At 38.5% G+C, this 19,501-nt stretch overlaps 3 protein-coding genes across 5 annotated transcripts; 2 read left to right on the forward strand and 1 right to left on the reverse strand.

Moving 5' to 3' along the window:
- Window positions 1-995: 995 nt before the first annotated feature.
- Window positions 996-11,595, forward strand: crbn (cereblon). Of its 2 annotated transcripts, none has more exons than XM_063911147.1 (11): window positions 996-1,133; window positions 1,711-1,823; window positions 2,512-2,714; window positions 3,245-3,397; window positions 4,917-5,079; window positions 5,872-5,934; window positions 6,040-6,124; window positions 6,267-6,382; window positions 7,494-7,558; window positions 8,369-8,500; window positions 9,530-11,595. In XM_063911147.1, the coding sequence occupies exons 1-11, from the start codon at window positions 1,061-1,063 to the stop codon at window positions 9,711-9,713; spliced, it is 1,350 nt and encodes a 449-aa protein (XP_063767217.1). In that variant the 5' UTR covers window positions 996-1,060; the 3' UTR covers window positions 9,714-11,595. The 2 variants fall into 2 exon arrangements, with proteins under 2 accessions (XP_063767217.1, XP_063767218.1); XM_063911148.1 differs by having other exon boundaries at window positions 3,248-3,397.
- A 1,306-nt stretch (window positions 11,596-12,901) lies between these two features.
- On the reverse strand, window positions 12,902-15,561 carry LOC134883043 (oxytocin receptor-like). Of its 2 annotated transcripts, XR_010168220.1 has the most exons (4): window positions 15,252-15,561; window positions 14,203-15,071; window positions 13,485-13,983; window positions 12,902-13,375 (listed from the first exon to the last, which is right to left on the reverse strand). XR_010168220.1 is itself a non-coding variant. In XM_063911149.1 (3 exons), exons 2-3 carry the CDS (start codon window positions 15,044-15,046, stop codon window positions 13,775-13,777), a joined length of 1,053 nt encoding a protein of 350 aa, XP_063767219.1. In that variant the 5' UTR covers window positions 15,047-15,071; window positions 15,252-15,561; the 3' UTR covers window positions 12,902-13,774. The 2 variants fall into 2 exon arrangements, 1 of the variants encoding a protein (XP_063767219.1); XM_063911149.1 differs by having other exon boundaries at window positions 12,902-13,983.
- A 208-nt stretch (window positions 15,562-15,769) lies between these two features.
- vhl (von Hippel-Lindau tumor suppressor) lies at window positions 15,770-18,976 on the forward strand. Its single transcript, XM_063911232.1, has 3 exons — window positions 15,770-16,264; window positions 17,256-17,369; window positions 17,914-18,976. The coding sequence occupies exons 1-3, from the start codon at window positions 16,078-16,080 to the stop codon at window positions 18,105-18,107; spliced, it is 495 nt and encodes a 164-aa protein (XP_063767302.1). The 5' UTR covers window positions 15,770-16,077; the 3' UTR covers window positions 18,108-18,976.
- Window positions 18,977-19,501: the final 525 nt, after the last annotated feature.

Below are 19,501 nucleotides of genomic sequence, written 5' to 3' on the forward strand. Positions count from 1 at the left end.
TTGCAAAGAATCTACTGAAGTCATGAAAAAATGTTCTCCCTTTTGCTTACAGGTGCAGTTTACGTTTTCCTACATAGTTAACCCCAACACACGTTTCATTTTGTCTTGCTTTTCTTGTCTTTTTCACCCTTAATTAATGTTACTATTCATTTGTGTACCGTATGTATGGCCATTTTCCAAAAGGACAAGTTGCATCTTGAAACTCCAATATTACAACATCACATTTACAAAAACTGTCAGCTAAATAGTGGTGGAGAGAAATACAACAATTATCCTCTTAAGAGATAAAAGAGTCTAAAGTACATTTACATTGTACTTAACGCAGTACTTGAGAAGACACCCCTCCTTTACCTCACTGATAAGTTCTCGCTTTAGTTGTGTCTTGAGCAAGCTACTGTTAGATATGGAAAGTGATGTTTGTTCACTTATGTACATTTACCTTGAGTATTTCCATTCTATGCTACTTTATACTTCTACACTACTTTTAGAAAGGGGGAAGTACTTAATTTTACTTTATATAAAATGAATAAAAGTGGTTGACAATAGTTATAAAGAAAGGGTTAAATTACGTACATTAGTAATCAGAACTTCGTCTCCAAAAGTAAAATGCTACTTGATGCAATGTTATCTAGAAATGTCACAAATATAGTTGGCACACTATAAGCCATTTTTCAGCACAGTGACTACTTTTACTTTGTGTACTTAAGGTTTCACGGTTTTATTTGTCATGCACAGCATATACAACGTAGCCTATATGTTGGCAATGAAATTCTTATATCCCATGCTCCTCCAACAACTCAACGTACATTTACCTAATGATACTTTTGTACTATTATAAAAGTACACAGGACTTTTACTTGCAATGAAGTATTTTGATAATGTATTGGTACTTGTACTAAAATAAAGCATCTGACTTCTTCCACCACTGGCTACGGTTCAATATAAAAGGAGCATGATGACTGCACCCAGTTTTGAGTAACGTGACACATCGTGAGGGGGCGCTCGAGCTTCTCCTTGGTGCTGCACAACGAAGAAGAGTCAGCATTGTAAACACAAGGATATGGCTGACGAGAGGGCTGCCGGAGAAGACAACATTAACGACAACATGGGGAACCAGCTGCAGCTTTTACCAGGTAACAGTGAACCTCAGCGGGGGACAGACTTACCTGCTAGGTCTCACCGGAGGAGCATGGGTCTCCCTGTGCTGCTAACTGCGAGCTAACACATCCTCAACAGGCCACTGTCACATATCACACCGTCACACACTCATTTTATCATCCTCTGCTGTCACATTCTGTTTCGTTTTTACCATCAGCGTGGCTTATTAGGAGGATATAGAGCAAAAAGAAACTCTCGGAAATGTTTGTAGATTTGCAAGCCACACAAACAACTTTACGATATATCTGACAGTGCTGTACACAACAAGGCTAAACACAAATATGCAGAGACTTCCCAATTTCTAGAAGAGGTATTTTATTCCTTAAGCCATAAAGGCATTTCACACAAAACGAGGGAACGCTCACTTCTTTTTAATCAGATATACTGCTTCATGCCCATTTACGCCGTTGTATGTATCTATTGTGTAATGGTATGTAGACAGATTTCCACTGAGGTGCACAATAAAGTCGATCTAATCGAAACTACAATAATGTAATATAAATGTACAGCTGTACATCTGCCTCACACCACTGTTCTTATGTGCCTTGACAGATAATGAGGAAGAGGAGGAGGAAGATGACATGGAGACTGAAGAACGAGACAGTGAGGGGACAGAGAAGCACACCACCATCACCTTCGATCCCAGTCTTCCCACATCACATTCTGTGAGTGATGCCACTGTTATTTCTACAGATAATGGCCCTTGACATGTTCATTAACACAGACATGTTATTTCACCTTCCCTTTGTGTTTCAATCTGTTAGGGAGGTTTTCTCTTAGCACTGCATTATAGAGAGCCATTCATTCCTTTATCACAATATACTACACATACAGTTTCGAGGGGCTAGGACCTTTTGTTAACAAAAAGTGCAAAGTTCCAAAATATGAACTATAACATTGATATAATAAGTAACAACAGCAGAATGAATTTGTCATTCAGCCTAAATCAAAATGTAACACACCGGAGCTATGGACGATATTTTTATAACCTAACAATTATTGGGTCATGTCCATATATCATACGGTAAGTTGATAACATTATTATTGATATAGGCCCATGCACAATGCAATTGTAATAACTTGTTATAAATGTCAAAAATGATCACAGGGAAATGCTGCTCATAATTTCCTTTACACATACATATTTGTATTGTAATACAGTTGAGCATTCGGAAAGTTTGAAATAGATGTTTGTCTAGAATCAGTTGGAAAAGCTGAGGTTCATGGGCCGCTGTCAGACCTTCAAGTTTTCTTCTGAGATTTTTTTTACATCCATTTCTTATTGATCATCCAGAAGGAAGGTAGTAGCAGCTGTTGTGATGTTGTTGTATTGACTGTTTGTTGTGCTGGCAGTACCTGGGTTCAGACATGGAGGAGTTCCACGGCCGTACAGTCCACGATGAAGACAGCTGTCAGACCATCCCCGTGCTGCCTCACACCGCTGTGATGCTGGTGCCCGGCCAGACGTTGCCTCTGCAGCTTTTCAGGCCACAGGAGGTCAGCATGATGCGGAGCATCATCCAGAGAGACCGCACCTTTGCTGTGCTCTCACACAGGTCAGTGGAAGTAGTTAGGCATTGTGACATCGGCATGTCTGCACTATTGGCAGTTCAGCCTTTAAAGTGAAATATCCCAATGGCCAGGAATGAACATTTCCTCTGATATGTTACATTCAAATAAATGTACCAAGCTTTTTATATAACCTTAGTTTTAGAAAGCTTTCTTATTTAGCCCAGTCAATGTTTTGCAAGGTCTGCATCTGCCAGTGAGCCATCACAAGAGCACTTGGAACAGTGATACAGTTTATTAGCTCCATTTCTGCTTAAAACATGATGTTCTCTGCAACTAGGTGGAAAAAAATAAGTGGAAATTAGTTTGAAAATATCAGCATTACTGAAAAAAAATCAATATCATGCTTCCCTAGTTTAGTGGCAAAGCAGATAACTATGTTCTGTAGCTATTGGAAACCAAAGTCAACAGACTGGAACCTCAGCCTCATAGAAGTAAGACCCTTAATGACTCGAGTATTCTTTTTAAATTGGTGTTGGAGTTTCATTGTAATAAGTTTATTTGGTATCTCTTTCAGCAGTGATGCTGGTGAGCCGGACGCAGAGTTTGGGACAACAGCTGAAATCTATGCATACCGAGAAGAGCAGGAGTATGGCATTGAAACTGTCAAAGTGAAAGCTGTGGGAAGGCAGCGGTTTAAGGTCCATGAGATAAGAACTCAAGCAGACGGGTAAGTTTAATTGCGTCTTACACCAAAGGTCAGGACTAAATGAATATGCACATTTGAACGACAGCTTGAATTTATGTAAACATTATGTTGCGAGCCTGCGGATATCTACAGGAATCAGAGCCCTGCAGGTTTTCATCATCTAGGCATACACTGATTTAAACAGGAATATAAGCTGAATGTAATCATCTGTTACGAAACATATGGTAAGACAGAAAACCAGCAGCACGTTAGACTAGGACTCCAAATCAGTCAACCATCCATGTGAGTGTGCCTCTACTTTCCTTTAAACAAATTGGAAATATTCTATTTCTTCAGATGTTCTATAAAAACAATTAATACTACGACTCAGTTCCAGGATCTTACATATCATCATACTGTACCTGAGGCGTATATACTCTGAAAAGTCAGGACTTTTTTCAAAGTGCTCTTATAGTTCACAGCTAGAGGGCAGACTAACTATTCGCAGTCATCTTCAACAAGTAAACTCAGAACAACATTCAAACAATGTGTTTGTGGAGTTATTTCTTTAAGTTTTCAGTGATTTGTACAATATTTATTGGTTGTGACTTGTTAAGGAAGGGTTAATTCTGTTTGTTGAGTTGTTCTGCTTCATGCTCTCAAGAGGGTTTAGTTTATTTGTAATCATCTGTGTGGGTTTTAAGTAGAGTCCTCTTGTTGGAGCGTACAGTAAACAACGGAAGCATCTATGGGGAAAAGCTGCCTCATAAACCACCGTTATATCATGGTTACTTACATCCTCCACCGTTCAGGAAATCATGGAGCTTTAGAGTCGATTAAACTTGATCTTCATACAGACATATTTCCCTGTATATGTGTAATGCGCATAAATCGGTTGCCATAATCCTGTTGACCTTGTGTTGAGACCCCAGCAACCATAGAATTGAAGTTATGGCCCACTTACAGGGAGTCTGCTTCTCTGCACACTGTGTTCTGTTCATACACTTCTCTTCCTCTCTGTGATGCCTATCAAACATTTCTGAATGTTCAACCTTTGGATGTTGAATCCCTGAACAAAAAACCAAAAAACCAACATTTAAAAATACATTTCTACTGCCATCATATAATGGCAGTTTTGGGGATTTCTTTGCTGTTTGTTTATACATATGAAATAAATGAACATTGTGTTTGTGCATGATTGAAGTGAATGATATTGTATGTGTTTATTATTGTACATAGCTACACCTGAAGGTTTTTATTTGGTTGCTCATGTGATGTTGCTTAGTGAATGTTTGTTTGTCTGAGGTCCAGAGTGTTTCTTTGATGAAGCATTCTTAATGGCGACAGAGAAACTGTACAGACGGCACCTCTTTATGATCATCTACGAATTTACAAACATCCTGTCATACACCTGATAGCATTTAGCCAGCACACCATTTATTTACTCTGCTACTCATCCGCTCTGTTTCCCTCGCCTTCTGCTGCTCTCTTTCACATTTCTCTCCCTGTTTGTCTCTCTTTCCCTAACTTATGTTTTTGTCTCCCTTGTATATTACCTCAGGATCAGACAAGCCAAAGTACAGATCCTTCCAGAACGAATCCTTCCAGATCCCCTCTCTGCCGTGCAGCTTGCACCCCTCTCCAGGCTCAACATGCACCCCTCCTGCAATCCCCCGACTCAGAGCTGCCAGCAGGTCCAGCGCTGGTGGAATAAGTACCAGCAGGTCAGAGACAAAAACACTTAAAGAAAATGCAGTACACATGTGCAGCAGTAACATGCAGCTTCTTTTGCTATTACATACTTTACAATCACTTCATCAGGGAATGGAAAAGGGTAAGGCAGCTCTGGTTACAACATCTGATAATATTTTAAAGGGGCCCTGTTATGCAAATGTTCAGGTTCATATTTATATTTGAAGCTTCTACTGTGACATCTCTGCTTGATTTAATGTTAAAAAAGGTCTTTTTCTCCTACTCTTTTCACCCTCTGTCTAAAACCAGAGCCCGCTCCGTTCTGTTGTGATTTGTCAACCACTTAGAGATGTTATGCCCCTTAGCCTATCGAGTACAATGTGTTGAAGCACTAGCCAATATAAGCACAAGTGTTATGTGATGATGTCACTACGTAACTAAAGTAAATAAAGGACTTAAATGGAGGTGTTTGAGGCAGGAGTGTGTGGGAGAGAAACTCCCTCCTGTGTGAACTTTGGGATTTTAGCCCTTGTAGACCATTTACATGCACAAAAACCTTTAGAACATACCAAAGGGGAAAAACTGGAGGGACCCAAAAAAGCCTCTTTAAAGAGTTTTGGGCTTCTAACCCTGTGGAAGCCTGGGATTTTCAACATGTTACTCTGTACACAGGAACATTGGCATGAGTATAATGTTTGAAAGTCCACATACTTTTAACCACAACATGTGTATTAGTATTAACAATGTGGAAAGCAGAGGGGAAACTTTGGGTATCTTAAAATAAGTATAAAATTGGGTAATGGGTCGTCTGTTGTTCCTCACAGAGGAAGTTTCACTGTGCCAGCCTGACGCCATGGCCACCCTGGGTCTACGCACTCTACGACTCTGTGAGTACTGCAGCCCGTGTGCACTGGAATTCCCTCCATAAATAAACACATAATATGAGTGAATGTAAACCATGTTGTCTCTGACTCCTGTGTCCCATCGCACAGGAGTCGCTCATGAACAGAGTGAAGAAACAGCTCCATGAATGGGACGAGAACCTGAAGGATGACTCCCTCCCTACGAACGCCGTAGGTCAGCCTCTGTTCAGTGTGTTACAGATGGATAGCAGACGCGTTCGCACATGCGCACGTACGTCTCTTTGTTTGCGTTTTTTCTGCTTCTTTCCTTTCCTTCCTTTCATCCTGTCTCTGCCTTTCTGTCTGGTTTGTGTCAGACTTCTCCTACAGAGTAGCGGCCTGTCTGCCCATAGACGACGCTCTGCGGCTCCAACTGCTGAAGATCGGCAGTGCCATCCAGAGACTTCGCTGTGAGCTGGACATCATGGACCGGGTAAGGAAGGGTCACCACCAACCCCTCATCACTGCCCCTTCCTCCTCTGGCTCTGCAGCCACCCTCTCCCTCACAGTGTGATAAGATCTCCTGTTCCTACTGTACTTCTGTCCCTTTTTCCTCTGGTGTTCTTTGGTATATCAACTATGCCTGTCAGGGGCGACAGATGGGTTGTTGTTGCTGCTGCAATATTTCAGTCTAAACTTGGCCTTCACAATATAAACTATTCATAAACAATTTAGCGTAAGCAAAGATTCCTTGAATTACTAGTAACAGAACAGATCTGTAATAAACATGCGGTATACATGATATGTTTGTCACTTTCAACATGTGAATATTAACTAACCATACATATTTCATTCACACAGCAGAGCAGTGTATATTTAGGCTTATTGGTATTTTTGCTTTTGGACTTTTTTGAATTTTTGAAGCTTTTCATCGGTATAAACTGCGCATTTCCTCAGCACCAGGACCCTAATGTTTTAATAATACTTGTAAGAAAAATGTCAACTAGTCACCAAGCAAGGTTTTACCAGATTAAGATTAAGAACAGCTTAAAAAGATCACAATCCAATTTTAGTTTTTGATGTGCTGAAACAGTACTTTTGTATTTTTGTAAAATGATTTACTGTAACAAAATATATTTGGTAATACTAAAAGTTAATTTGGTCAGATACCTGAATACATTTTTTTTTAGATTGTAGTTGCAAAATAAAAATACTTTGTTACTTCTCTTGTTGACCCACTGCAGATTTTAAATGAATAATTGAGCGTCATAACCACTAATGAAATCTACTGATCGATGAATCATATAAGCTCTAGGTCAATTTACACTTTAATGTTATAACGACAGGAAGCTTTTCGTACTGCTGTACTTCGGCGGACGTTTGAATTGCTTCTATTAAGTGTCTGCCTATTATCTGCTCTTCCCATGCTGTCTGATTGCGGGTAATAATCCTCCTTTTCTCTTGACACTCTTACTGGACACACAGTTTAGACCTGACTTTGTGTCAGCCAGCACTTGGCTCTTGCAGAAGCATAAAGGATGGATTATTAGAGCATCGTCAGTAAGAACAGTGACTTTTAACATTTCATTATCTCTCGTCCTCAGTGCACATCGCTGTGCTGTAAGCAGTGCCAGGACACAGAAATCACCACAAAGAATGAGATCTTCAGGTGAGGACATCTTATGCATGTTGTATTCATCTGTCAAATGCTTATTAGAGAGGGTTGACACAAACTTTAAAGAGACAAAACAAGCAGCCTGAATTTCTTTATTCTGTTTTGTTTTTACCTCCAACACAATAATAACTGCACATAAGAGTTACATTAAGGTTGGAGTTACATCATAAAACATAATTGGTCCTCCACACTCTAATTTGTGCACCAACGCTCACACACTGTTATGTAATGTAATTTCATAACTGTCTCTGACGTGTTATGGTTAATGTGTTTGTCCAAGAGTCAAACACAGTAGCTCTAACACCGATGAAACTGTCCAGACCCTCTTCGTTTATAGAAAGAGTGCATTAACTGTTTTGTCTGAGGACATCCAGATAATCTGAGTAAATGAATGATTATGTGTTTAATATGATTTCTAAGTGTAGAAACTAACAGACCGGCATACATAGCTAATGCATTTTCAATTAGGGACCAAACCAGTGGAGTGCAGTAAATTGCTGCTTAATAAAGTGTCTGAAAATGTTACTTGTTCATGTTTTTAATCTTGGCAAGTACCTGTAAAATTAAAATAATCACCTTGTTGAATGTTGAAAACAAGTCGTAGCTTTTAGTTTAGTTTTGTATCCCCATAATTAAAACACTTTAAATGCATGATTCAGACATTTTTAAGGAAGTTTGTTTACATTTATTTATTTTTATGGAATCTCTCTCTCTCTGTTTCATTCCTTCATTTAAAGGTTCATACTGATGTTTTTGTGTGAAAATCACTGATGTAATATTACACCTGCTTTCCATTCACTGCAGCTTGTCTCTGAACGGCCCCATGGCTGCATATGTCAACCCTCATGGTTACGTCCATGAAACGTTGACCGTCTACAAATCCAACAACCTCAACCTGGTGGGCCGGCCATCCACGCTGCACAGCTGGTTTCCAGGGTAACTTTGCAACACTCATGGCATTAAGTTCACAATCCTCCCTTAGATTCTCTAATAACGCAACACCTAACACACAGTGAATGGACTTAATCAGACCTCTCACTGTGCAGGTGAGACAGATATCCCTGAGGCTCTCTTTTTCACATCATAAAACACACACCAATACACAGATCTGAGAAGAAACTGTGAACTTGTGTCGATAATATTGACAGTGAGATTTTTGATTTATGCTTAAAGAATAAAACTAAAATGAATTGTATTGTATTGGACGTCATGTAGATCAAGTGCTGCAGAAATGTCTGCTACATTTAGTTGTTTGGTTTGTAAGCTATGAGAGGTTTGGAAATCCTGGTAGACTATGCCATAGGTTTCTTATTGTATTTACAACAAAAACGTTAGAAGACAGCATTAACTATTTGGAATGAATAAAGTATATTGATAAAACTTTCGTTGTAGGTATTCATTAATGTTTAAATCGTTGTTTCTGAATGACATACTAAGTAAGTGCATAATGGGTTGAATTTAATTTCCCAAAACTGTCGATGCTGTTTCAGAAGCTTCTAAGATGTTTCTTGATGTTCGATAAATAACCGTGAATCCTGCTCAAGCGAGCCACATTTTTAACTCTTTAAAGACTAAAACATTTAAATTAAACCCCCTTCAATTTGAAACAACAGTTCTGCTCACTGCTACACTGTTTGAGTTTCACTGTGCAGATTGATGCATGTGTAGTTTTACTCTAAAAGGCTGTTTTAACATAAAGTTTTTAAGCCATTTGGGTTTAAAATGCCACCTGTACAGGTGTGATGAGTAGACTTAAACCTCCGGAGCACACACACACACACACACACACTGGGAACTGACTTTCCAGTGACCTAGGAAACATCTTGTGTCAAGTAGTTAAACTACTAAAATGAACAATATTTTCAGATATTCATAGATTCAGTAGTTTTTAATAAGGGAGAAGAAATAAAATAATGTTATATATCCTGTCTTTAATAAAAATATTGTCCTTTTCTTTGCTCTCAGCTACGCCTGGACCATTGCTCAGTGTCGTACCTGCGGGTCTCACATGGGTTGGAGGTTCACAGCCACCAAGAAGCACTTGTCTCCGCCTCGCTTCTGGGGTCTGACCCGGTCAGCGCTGCTCCCCCGTATCCCTCAAGGCGAGGTGGAGGAGGGGAGAGAGGGCTCTCGCCTCTTCTGCCTGTGACAACGCACGATCATATATCGTCAAAAACAACAACAAAAAACCCTACAGACCCCCAAAGCCTGAATCTCAGGCACTCTCTGGCTACAATTACTGTCAGTAATCAATGCATCACACAGCATCTGTCACCCTTGGCAGTAAATCCATCATATTAGTGGAAAGGTCACTAAGCTTTTAAATGGCACTCAATTTAGACCACGAGAGAGCTATTGTCCTTAAAAGCTATTGAGAACTGGAGGCAGCAGTTAGCCAACTAAATGCATTTAGACAAAACTAGAAAAAAAAACAGGGCAACAACAGATTGGTCCATAGCACGTTTTAGAAACCTAGCATGCAGCTGGCTCATCTGCACCGGCTGATTCCATGGTAGCTGCAGACACAACACAACATAAGCTCTGCTTAATGCATCATTTCCCTTCCACTAATTTCCTCTGTATGATGTAGAGGTTTTCTGCGTGCAGTTGAGATAGAGATATCTGGCTGATATGTTTCTGACATAATTTGAGCTGCTGTGGGTCAGTAGAGGAGATGAAAGGGGACTTGTTTCGATATGGATCTGTTAGGGTATATTTTGAATCTTGGAATCATATAGAATGTATTTTTATATGCCAGAAGATTGGAAAGTGGTTATTATCCCATCAAAAACGGGTTGATGCCAATGTCCCTGAAATAATCAGCTTCTGTTTTGTAACATTGTGAACATTAGAGAAAACCTGGCGTCTAAGGGAGGACTGTTTTAAAAAAAAGGTTAAAGTGACTTAACACAGAAAGCAAGAGAATTCATTTTTATTTATTTTGTTCATATTGTATGGCATTTTAAGATGTTGTGCGTACGCCCCAGAATCGTTTGACAAGCTAATTATTCAATGAGCTACAGAGGTGAATGAAAGAGTGTAAATGATTAAGAGATTTATATTTGTTAAAAGGTGTTTTGTTGTGTAGTGTCGCAGTTTTCAGGATTTTACATCTTGTGATTCTTGTTGCAAGGTGCTGGCTCATGTTTGTACAAATGTAGCTGTAAATGAGAGGCAGTTATAGCATTTGTTGTGTAATATAACTGTTGTTCTACAGTTGTAGAATTGGATCCTTTATTCACACATATCTACATGTCTTAGGGAAAAGAAGGAAAAACCAACTAGTAAAAACAATCCACTAGAAGTGAAGATGTTGGTCCATATATTTAAATGTTTTGGGATGATTTCTCAAACGAATAGTAATACATTTTGTCAATGGGTTTCATAACTACTACTAAAAAGGCAGTAGTTTTCAATTAAAAAACAATATATCATGTTAACCTTATTGCCTAAGCAGTAAGTCATATGGGTGTACAGTCCTGAGTTTTGTCAACACTCTGTGAGGCTAAAGGATAATGACTTTGTGGTTTCTTGCAGGGATTGTTTCAGATTCATCTTTTAATTTATCTCAATGTTCTTGTTATCTTTCCTTAAAAACATATTTCACATTGCACCCATATAACACTGTGGGACTCTATCAGCTCTATCAGCAGCCACAAAGGGTCTTATTTTTTTTTTTTAATTATTGAAATGCAGAGAGGAACACCTGGAAATGGACTTGAATGGACCTCCTTTAATTTAAAAAAGAAAAAATGTATTTCCTGTTTGACCCTTCAGCAGTTGCATATCAACATTTTTCATGAAGAAAGATATCAGGTATAATCTAAAATGGTGTGTTAATGCCTCTTTTTGATTATATTCTCTGTAATACTGCTTATTCAATGTTCACCAGGCTGTCAGACTTTTATTCACCTCAAACAGTAAAATATATGCTTCAAAGAATAATTGAAATACCTGTTTCCAAAGAAAGCTCTTTTCCCCATGACAATCAGTGTATAAAAGAGTAAAATAAACATGCAGTTCTCCTCCTGTGTATGCTTACTGTGTTACATGTTCCAGCAGTTAGGATGATTACAAAATGGTCATTTTATGGATGAACCATCCCTTAACTACATAACTCCTGATTGGCTGATAAACACAAGATGTTTACCATAACCATTTCAAACTACAGATGTAAAGCAGCTGTCAACGGATAATTATGGTTCATCCTTCACTTTATTACAATTATTTTGAGAAGTATTTGACTAAGGGCTCAACACTTTCTATACTATACAATGTTTCTGCAACATGAGACAGTTTAATGATGTTGGGAGAGAAACCATAGGAAGGGTAATGTAGTGTATTTCTCTCCAGTAGCATGATATTGGTTTAAGCCCTCACATTGGCAAACATCTGCCCTGTTGTCCTGAAGCAACTCATTGTCTTTACCCATTTACCAGTTTTTACACCTTTGGGGCTAAAACAACCAGGTGCTCTGACTGTGGATTGAGATAACCAGGAGGAATCTTCACAAGTAGAAAGGTAAAAGCACTGTGACAAAAAATCCTTGACTACACAACATGCATACATACAGTAATACATGCTCAATATTTGGGTATATGGTTTGTCACAGACAGCTGACCAGAGGGAGAAAGGTGATTTCAGAAAATAATTCTGGGCTTATAAAAGAGGGGAACACAACAAAACTGAACTGAAGCACTAACAAAAGAGGCTGCTGGTGTGGTCATCACATGGATAATAAAAAACATGAAGATGTTGCAATGTTCTTTTAGGAAACAAATCCTCAGAGGCCCCTAAAGCAGATGACACATAACAACACAAATTAATGACTTCAGTCTGATCTAATTATGGAACATTTCAGCCTTGTTGGAAGAGCTAATTGCTGAAAGAAAAATGTAAGGCTTCCTGGGTGTATTTGAATATAAATGGGCTGTTCCCTGTAAATTTGCTGTTGATGCATGTGTGACATTTCTCAGGCTGTGTCAGCTATGCTGCTCCTTCCATGTAAATATATTTTGTTGTGAAACAGATTATGCACATACCATGTTTGACATACAGGTTTATATATATCTGTTTATTACATACTATCTATCACTGATGATATAAATGGATTCACCATGTATACAAAATGATCTATAGTTTAAGGGAGGATTCATGTAAATGGATAAAATAATCTTATGACTCATTGCAAACCACCTTTTTACTTCATTATCTGTGAATATTACCATTCATAGTTTGTTCCTAGTTGTCATTATGCACTGACGTTTACTTATAAAAAAGTTAAAAGACAGCAGTTGCGAGAAAAATACTTTATTCCACACTTTCTGCAGCCTGAACAACATTTTACACTCACTGTGTGGTTTTGTTTTTCACAAAAAGCACATTTATATGTGACAAATGTATTTGACAGTTTTAAAATGAAAAACAGTTTCTTTGGATTATGGATTCCATTTCATCACTAAACATTATGTATTTCCCTACATTGCTCCATGGGTGCCTTACATATGGCAGCCCACTGCTATGTACATTTCCGCTCTGTGGGACGATTAAGGGTTCCTTCTTCTTCTTTTCTATTTGATGAAAACACACTTTTTGTAACAGTTTATTTAAGCATTTTTTTAAACTTAATTTAAAAAAAAAGATATATTCAATCTTATCTTTAAAGTATTTGTCTTCAACCTAAACAACTGTTATACAATGCGATGTATTCTAATGGCATTTTACTAAAAAAACAATCCACAACATACCAACTGGATTCTTAGGGTTTTCTTTATCCTTACAGCATGACACATCCAATGCAGACGAATCTGTCTAAAAGATCAAAAATAGTCATGAAGCTTAAATAAAGTTTACAATAAATGTGAGGTAAACACAGTCATAACAATATGATGGCATTCTGTTATTTACATACTGTCCATACTTATTCTTCATCTTCACAAATCGGCATCGTACAGTCCAAGAATCTCTTTCTTTTATCATCCATCATCCGGGAACATCTGGAGCTCAGATCTCACTTATGGACAACCATTGCAGGTTTGATTCTGGGGAATACTTCCAGAACAGGCCATATTTTCACATGTCAGAGATCCCGGCAGATAAATACTTATTTTTATTTTTATCTCCGTGCCTTCTGTTCGGAAGTTTTTTCAATGCAGGGAGACCTCACAGGCTGCTCCGATTTTTCTATATCAAGATTGTAGCGCATTGCCTTCATTTTAACTCGGAGACATTTTTGAAGCTCATGTACAGCGTGCTGACCAACGTCGCCTCTTCATGGATTGAATCCCTGCCGTCGGATGGCCGCTGGCACAGGAATCTCATCAGCCTTTTTGGAAAGTGACCGCTGAACAGAAGGTAGATGCAGGGATTAGCGCAGCTGTTCAGACTGGCGAGCAACATCAGGATGGTGAAAGTCGCAGCTGGAGAGACAGAAGAAGTGCAAATCATCATGTGCTTGCAAAGAAATTGTTTTTCACCTCTGGATATTTTGTGTGTCTTGTGCGTAGATGCACAATCCTCTCGTATCTGTATGCTATTATTGATAAGGTGTTGAAACGGAAACTCTAAATGAAACAGTTAAAATCATAAAAAATAACCAGATCAAACTGAGCATCTGTCAGAAATAGGTAATAACTTACTTTCTTTTGGTGCGTGTGCGTCCCAGGCGGACCAAAGCTGGACTGTGAAGAAAGGAGCCCAGCAGACAATATAAACCAGCACGATGACCACCGTCATCTTCAGGGTCTTCACCCTGGCCCTGGACATGCCGGCCACACCGCTGGCTCTGGATGGCAGATGCAGCCCCACGTTGCGCTGCTGTTGAGTCTTTTGGTACAAGTTGATCTGGATGACTCGGCAGATGCGCACTTGACAAACAACAAGTGTAATAACTGGAAAAATAAAAATAACCAACGTGGTCCAGGTTATGTAAGTCTTTAGCCCCCATGGCTGGATAAAATCGGCCCAGCAGTCAAATACACCAGGTGCAACCTGGACCTGTGCGAAAATAAAGACCTGTGGCAAGCTGCCCAGCAGAGAAACCCCCCACGCCAAGCACACAGGGATGTTAAGTCTTGTGCTTGTCCGCTGGAACTTAACCATCGGATTGCAGACAGCTTGGTATCTGTCAACAGTCATCACCACAATCATGTACGTGGATGAAAACATGCCCAGCACTTGAAGGTACTTCACCAGGCGGCACACCAGGTCTGGTCCGACGAACCTGTCTGTTATATCCCATATGAGCTGCGGGCCCACCTGGAAGAAAGCGACCACCAGATCCGCCAGGCACAGGTGGAAGACGAAGACGCGCATCCGGGACATCTGTTTGCGCTGTCTCCAGAGGACCAGCAGCAGGGATGTGTTGAGGATGGCAGCGCTGATGAAGATGACACTGAGCAGAACGATTTCCAGCCGGGCCAGACTCTCATTTCTCGCCGTGTCTCCCGTATCCACAGAGTTACTATCATTCAGAGGACACATTTTGTTTGGGCTGAGAAACAGGCTCCTAGGGGAAAATAAAAAAATCAAAGTTATATGAAAAATTGTACTTGCTTAAAAACATAAACAGCGGTAAACCCAGTGGAACTCGAGTTGCACACTTTTCACTCTTAATAAAAGTTGCGTTTAGCTATTAAAGTAAAGTTATTTGTCAGCAAATCATTAAATAACAAGTATTTCTACATACCTTTATGAATATGTTTTTTTAAATAGTGCTGAAGGGGAATGGATACTGATGTGTTCGAGCTCAGGTTGGGAATAATCTCCAGGGAGGAGGGTGGTCTAGTACAGCTGTGCCCATATGTTTTATGTGAGGGTGAAACTGGGTGGAGCTTCGATTCATTCAGTAATTTGATTACCAGGCAAATAAGTCTTAATATTTTAATGGTGAAAAAGACTGTTACTGTCCTCATAATATATTCGTTATGAAGGTAATGTTATGTAAAGCCCCTGAAGAATTTATTAGAGATATTGAACTGATAATGTATCAAGTGCATTTCATGCCTCATTATAGCTATGGTTATAAAAAGGGCTAAAATTAAGAATATGTAAATCGTTTGAAATTGTTGGATTTTCTTATTATTTAGCTCATTTACCTTCTTGAAAACATTTCAGTGAGGTTTTACTGAAAAAACAGTATACCACTTTGTTTTGAACATGAAGCGCGTCCTCTTAGACCGATACGTCATCACGCCTCTAGACCAATCACGTCACAGTATAGTTTGACGTCCCTGGACTTTCAACCGGAAGAGGGAATATAAACAAATTAGTTGAAATTTAGAAGAATTGTCGAAGAGACAGTTTTCCATCTGTATTGTCGCTGAAATATTCGATGTTTTTTATGAACGGTGTAATGTAATTCGACAGACAAAGTGATACAACTTTCATTATTTTTAAGATCTCGGTGTGTCGACAGCAGGCAACATACATGGATATCCTCCCAGCTGCTAGCTAGCGTTAGCTATACGGCTAATCTCACTGCTTGAAATACTAAGCGTTAACCAGCTGTACCAATGCCTCAGGAGGGAGAGCCGTCTCTTCCTCTGGTCCGCTCCCTCAACAGTTTAATACCCATTAATGTGGTGTTTCGTAACTTCAGTCCCCGTGTCGTGCGACCACTTTGGATAAATTACTACGGGGAACCTCAGGCATACGTGGATATACAGCCAGGGGCGGGACGGGAGATAGCCACCTTTATCGGTAAGGAATTTGGTATTACAAGTTATCAAATGTCAACCAAATAACGTTATTAATATCCTTTACTTCTGTACAATTCAGAGGTAAATCATGTGCTTTTACTCCTCTGCATGTATTATATACCTTTTAGTTACTTTGCCGATTTGGATTCATTTTGTGACAAAATCCTCACTTAAAAGATTTCAGTACAATTCACAAGCCATCCATGCAGTGTACAAAGTAATTAAAACAATCTGCACCTTTACCAGCTTTGAGAACACATTAATGCATCCATAATTATAACCAAAACATGTAATATGTATTATTCTGAAGTTGGTCAATCTGCATATTGAGTACTCTGGATGCTAATACTTTTGTACTTTTACTTGAGTAACATTTAAATTGCAGGATTTTTACTTGTAACAGAGTATTCTTACACTCCGGTTCTCCTACTTTTACTCAAGTACAAGATCTGAGTACTTTTCCCACCTCTGTAAAAGTTGTAATACCACAGTTTAGCAATACTTCACAATAATTAAAAACGCAAAAGTATAATTAAATGTGCTGTACAAGTTAAAATTGTAATTTGGCATAATTCTGAATACTATGTTAAATTGTTTGATTACCATTATTGATGCATTCATGACTTTAACAATGTTGTTGCAGCCGTTAAACTAGATAGGAGCTTAATTGTGTACTATTTATATTGTGTCAGGACGCACATGAATTTTACCAAGGGATCAGTAAAGTTAATCTGACCCATAATAACAACAGACACACTATTTGTTGATTTATATATTCTATCAATAAATCTGAGTGCAATAAAAAGTACTAAAGTGTTGTTATTGACTACAGTGCTTGTATAAATGTATGTATTTACTGCTCACTACTGCAAGCTTTGACAATATTACAGTACAAACACATCATATCTGAAAGGTACACAATATGTGCCAAATCACTTGTCGGCTTTGTAATACACACTCATTAAAAAATGTTTTACAAATGTTTTCCCCAGGTCATCCATGGATATTCAGAGATGCAGATACTGATGAGCCCCTGAGGGTGAACTGCAAGGAACTGTTTCTTCCCAAACCAGCAGAGGGTAGAAATGCTAATATCACTTTACCAGGTAAGGTTAGCAACAGTCCGAACATATGAGAGTTTATCATAATATTTAATTAATTCCTACTCACAGATATAAAACCAAGAGGATTTCATAATGTGCTGTTCTAACCCCGTTCCTGTGGATAACATCTGAGCAATTGTGTATCTTGAAAGACTTTCAAACTGCTTGATTGCTTTTTTTTTTTTTATGCCAAAAAAGTATTCATATTTTACACTTACCTTTCATGATGTTGGATCGTGCAGGTAGTTTATACTTTTTCTAATTTGGCAGGGTTTGTTTGTTTTGATTATTTATTATTTAGATTCCCATTAGTTAATGTAGTGCAACCAAATATACTCTTCCTTGTCTTTGGGCATGGTTTTAAGATATCTTTTACTGATACTTCTACTGCACTTCAAAACAAACCTAGGCAAGTAGCATTTGTCTTGTGATGGTCAAACCATCACAAATGTACCTAAAAAAAAAAAAAAAGAAATGTAATTTACCGCAGTACAGTTTCTTGGATGGCCACGTCAACAACTGTCAAAAACTTGTTTTTTCCACACAGTTCACAGCCTCAAAGATCGTGCTCTTCAGGTCATACGTCGTCTGGTACGAGCAGAAGACTACAGGAGGTTGGAAATAGCACAGTGTCTCCATGAGGAGCTGGAAGATCAGCCGAGTGTATTGAAAGATCTCCATCGCATGAACCAGAGAGTTGAGCAGCATCTGCTGGAGAGAATCCAATGCCAGGAGGAATAAACTGGATGGAAAGTCATGTATGGACAGCCATATTTTCTCCCACCATTGAGTGAGCAGCTGTTTCAAAGATTTCCTTAAAGGTCTTACATTTTCTGAAAAGGAGTTTGATCTGCTGTCTTTTGAATTCACTTATTGGCTTTGGACAATGTCTTCCTCTGCAAAAAAAAAACCTGTAGCAATGACCTTTTTCAGAAGAGGGGCTTTCATTTATCTTGATGGCAGCATATTCAATTGCATAGTATTTTGTTTGTACACGGTGTAAAATGATTTCAATGTTTTTTCTAGAATGGTTCATTTTAACCATTGATTCCTATCTGTTTTTGTTAACCTCAAAAAACCCTATTTTATCATAGGAACAACATCAAAAACACATGTTTTTGTCTTGCATATTGTGGTTTAATCAATCTCTGGTCCTAAGGACATGAAATTAAAGTGTTTATAGTTACATTTGATAGGAATTGTGCTGTCAATATTTTTATTGGGGGTGCCTGAGATAAAGTGGTCTTGAAAAATCCAGTTTAATGCATTTCCCCTTCAATTTCCCTTAAATGTTTCCTTGTTATCCTAGCTGTCAAATTGAACAGCCAAGGCTGAGCTTATCAGCAATCATCAAAAAGCTTTTGCTTTGGCACTTTACATTTGGAGAAGATGGAGTGATTATAGGTGTTCTCTCAAATTCACACATGGGCATGTTATCTTTTAAAATTCGGTCTTGCAGCTTTAATACTATTGGGGAAACGAAAATAATCAAAAAGACTAGATTGTGAAACACTGAATGAGGAATGTATGCTTGCTTTCTTTTGCCTACTGTCAACATTTTCTAACTGTATTCATTGTTACACAAAAACAAATAAAAGATGTATTTCTTACTGTTCAGCACATTCACTTTTAAATTATGAATACAAGGTCACCAAAATAAAATCTTAAAATGAATGTATAATTTCTCATCACATAGAAGGGGGATTTATGGAAAGCTATTATGGTGGTGGAAATTTAGGAATGTATTTAAAAAAACTTTGATTTGAATGATTTAGGAAAATTCAGAGCTGTCACATCCAACAAAGACAAAACATGAGATAGGATTCTTTATTGTTTTAAAGTGCATGTTGAAATGTATTTTGTCCTCAATCATCTTTATTTTGCAGCAGCATATCTAGGTGTACTCTTAAAGGAAGCTACCGCGTATAGAAATATCATAGTATATAAAAAATAGAGGAAACACATGGCAGTTATTGCACATATGACAGAATAGTCTTTTGCAATGTCGTTACTTGTCACTGTGCAGATGCGGAGAAACGTTTCATATTGTTTGATAACAGCTGAATAACTTCACACAAATGGCACGTATAATCCTGACTGCATTAACTCACAGGCACACAAGGTTATCCATTCCA

The sequence above is a fragment of the Eleginops maclovinus genome, chromosome 20, assembly GCF_036324505.1.
Source record: "Eleginops maclovinus isolate JMC-PN-2008 ecotype Puerto Natales chromosome 20, JC_Emac_rtc_rv5, whole genome shotgun sequence".
NCBI lineage: Eukaryota > Metazoa > Chordata > Actinopteri > Perciformes > Eleginopidae > Eleginops > Eleginops maclovinus.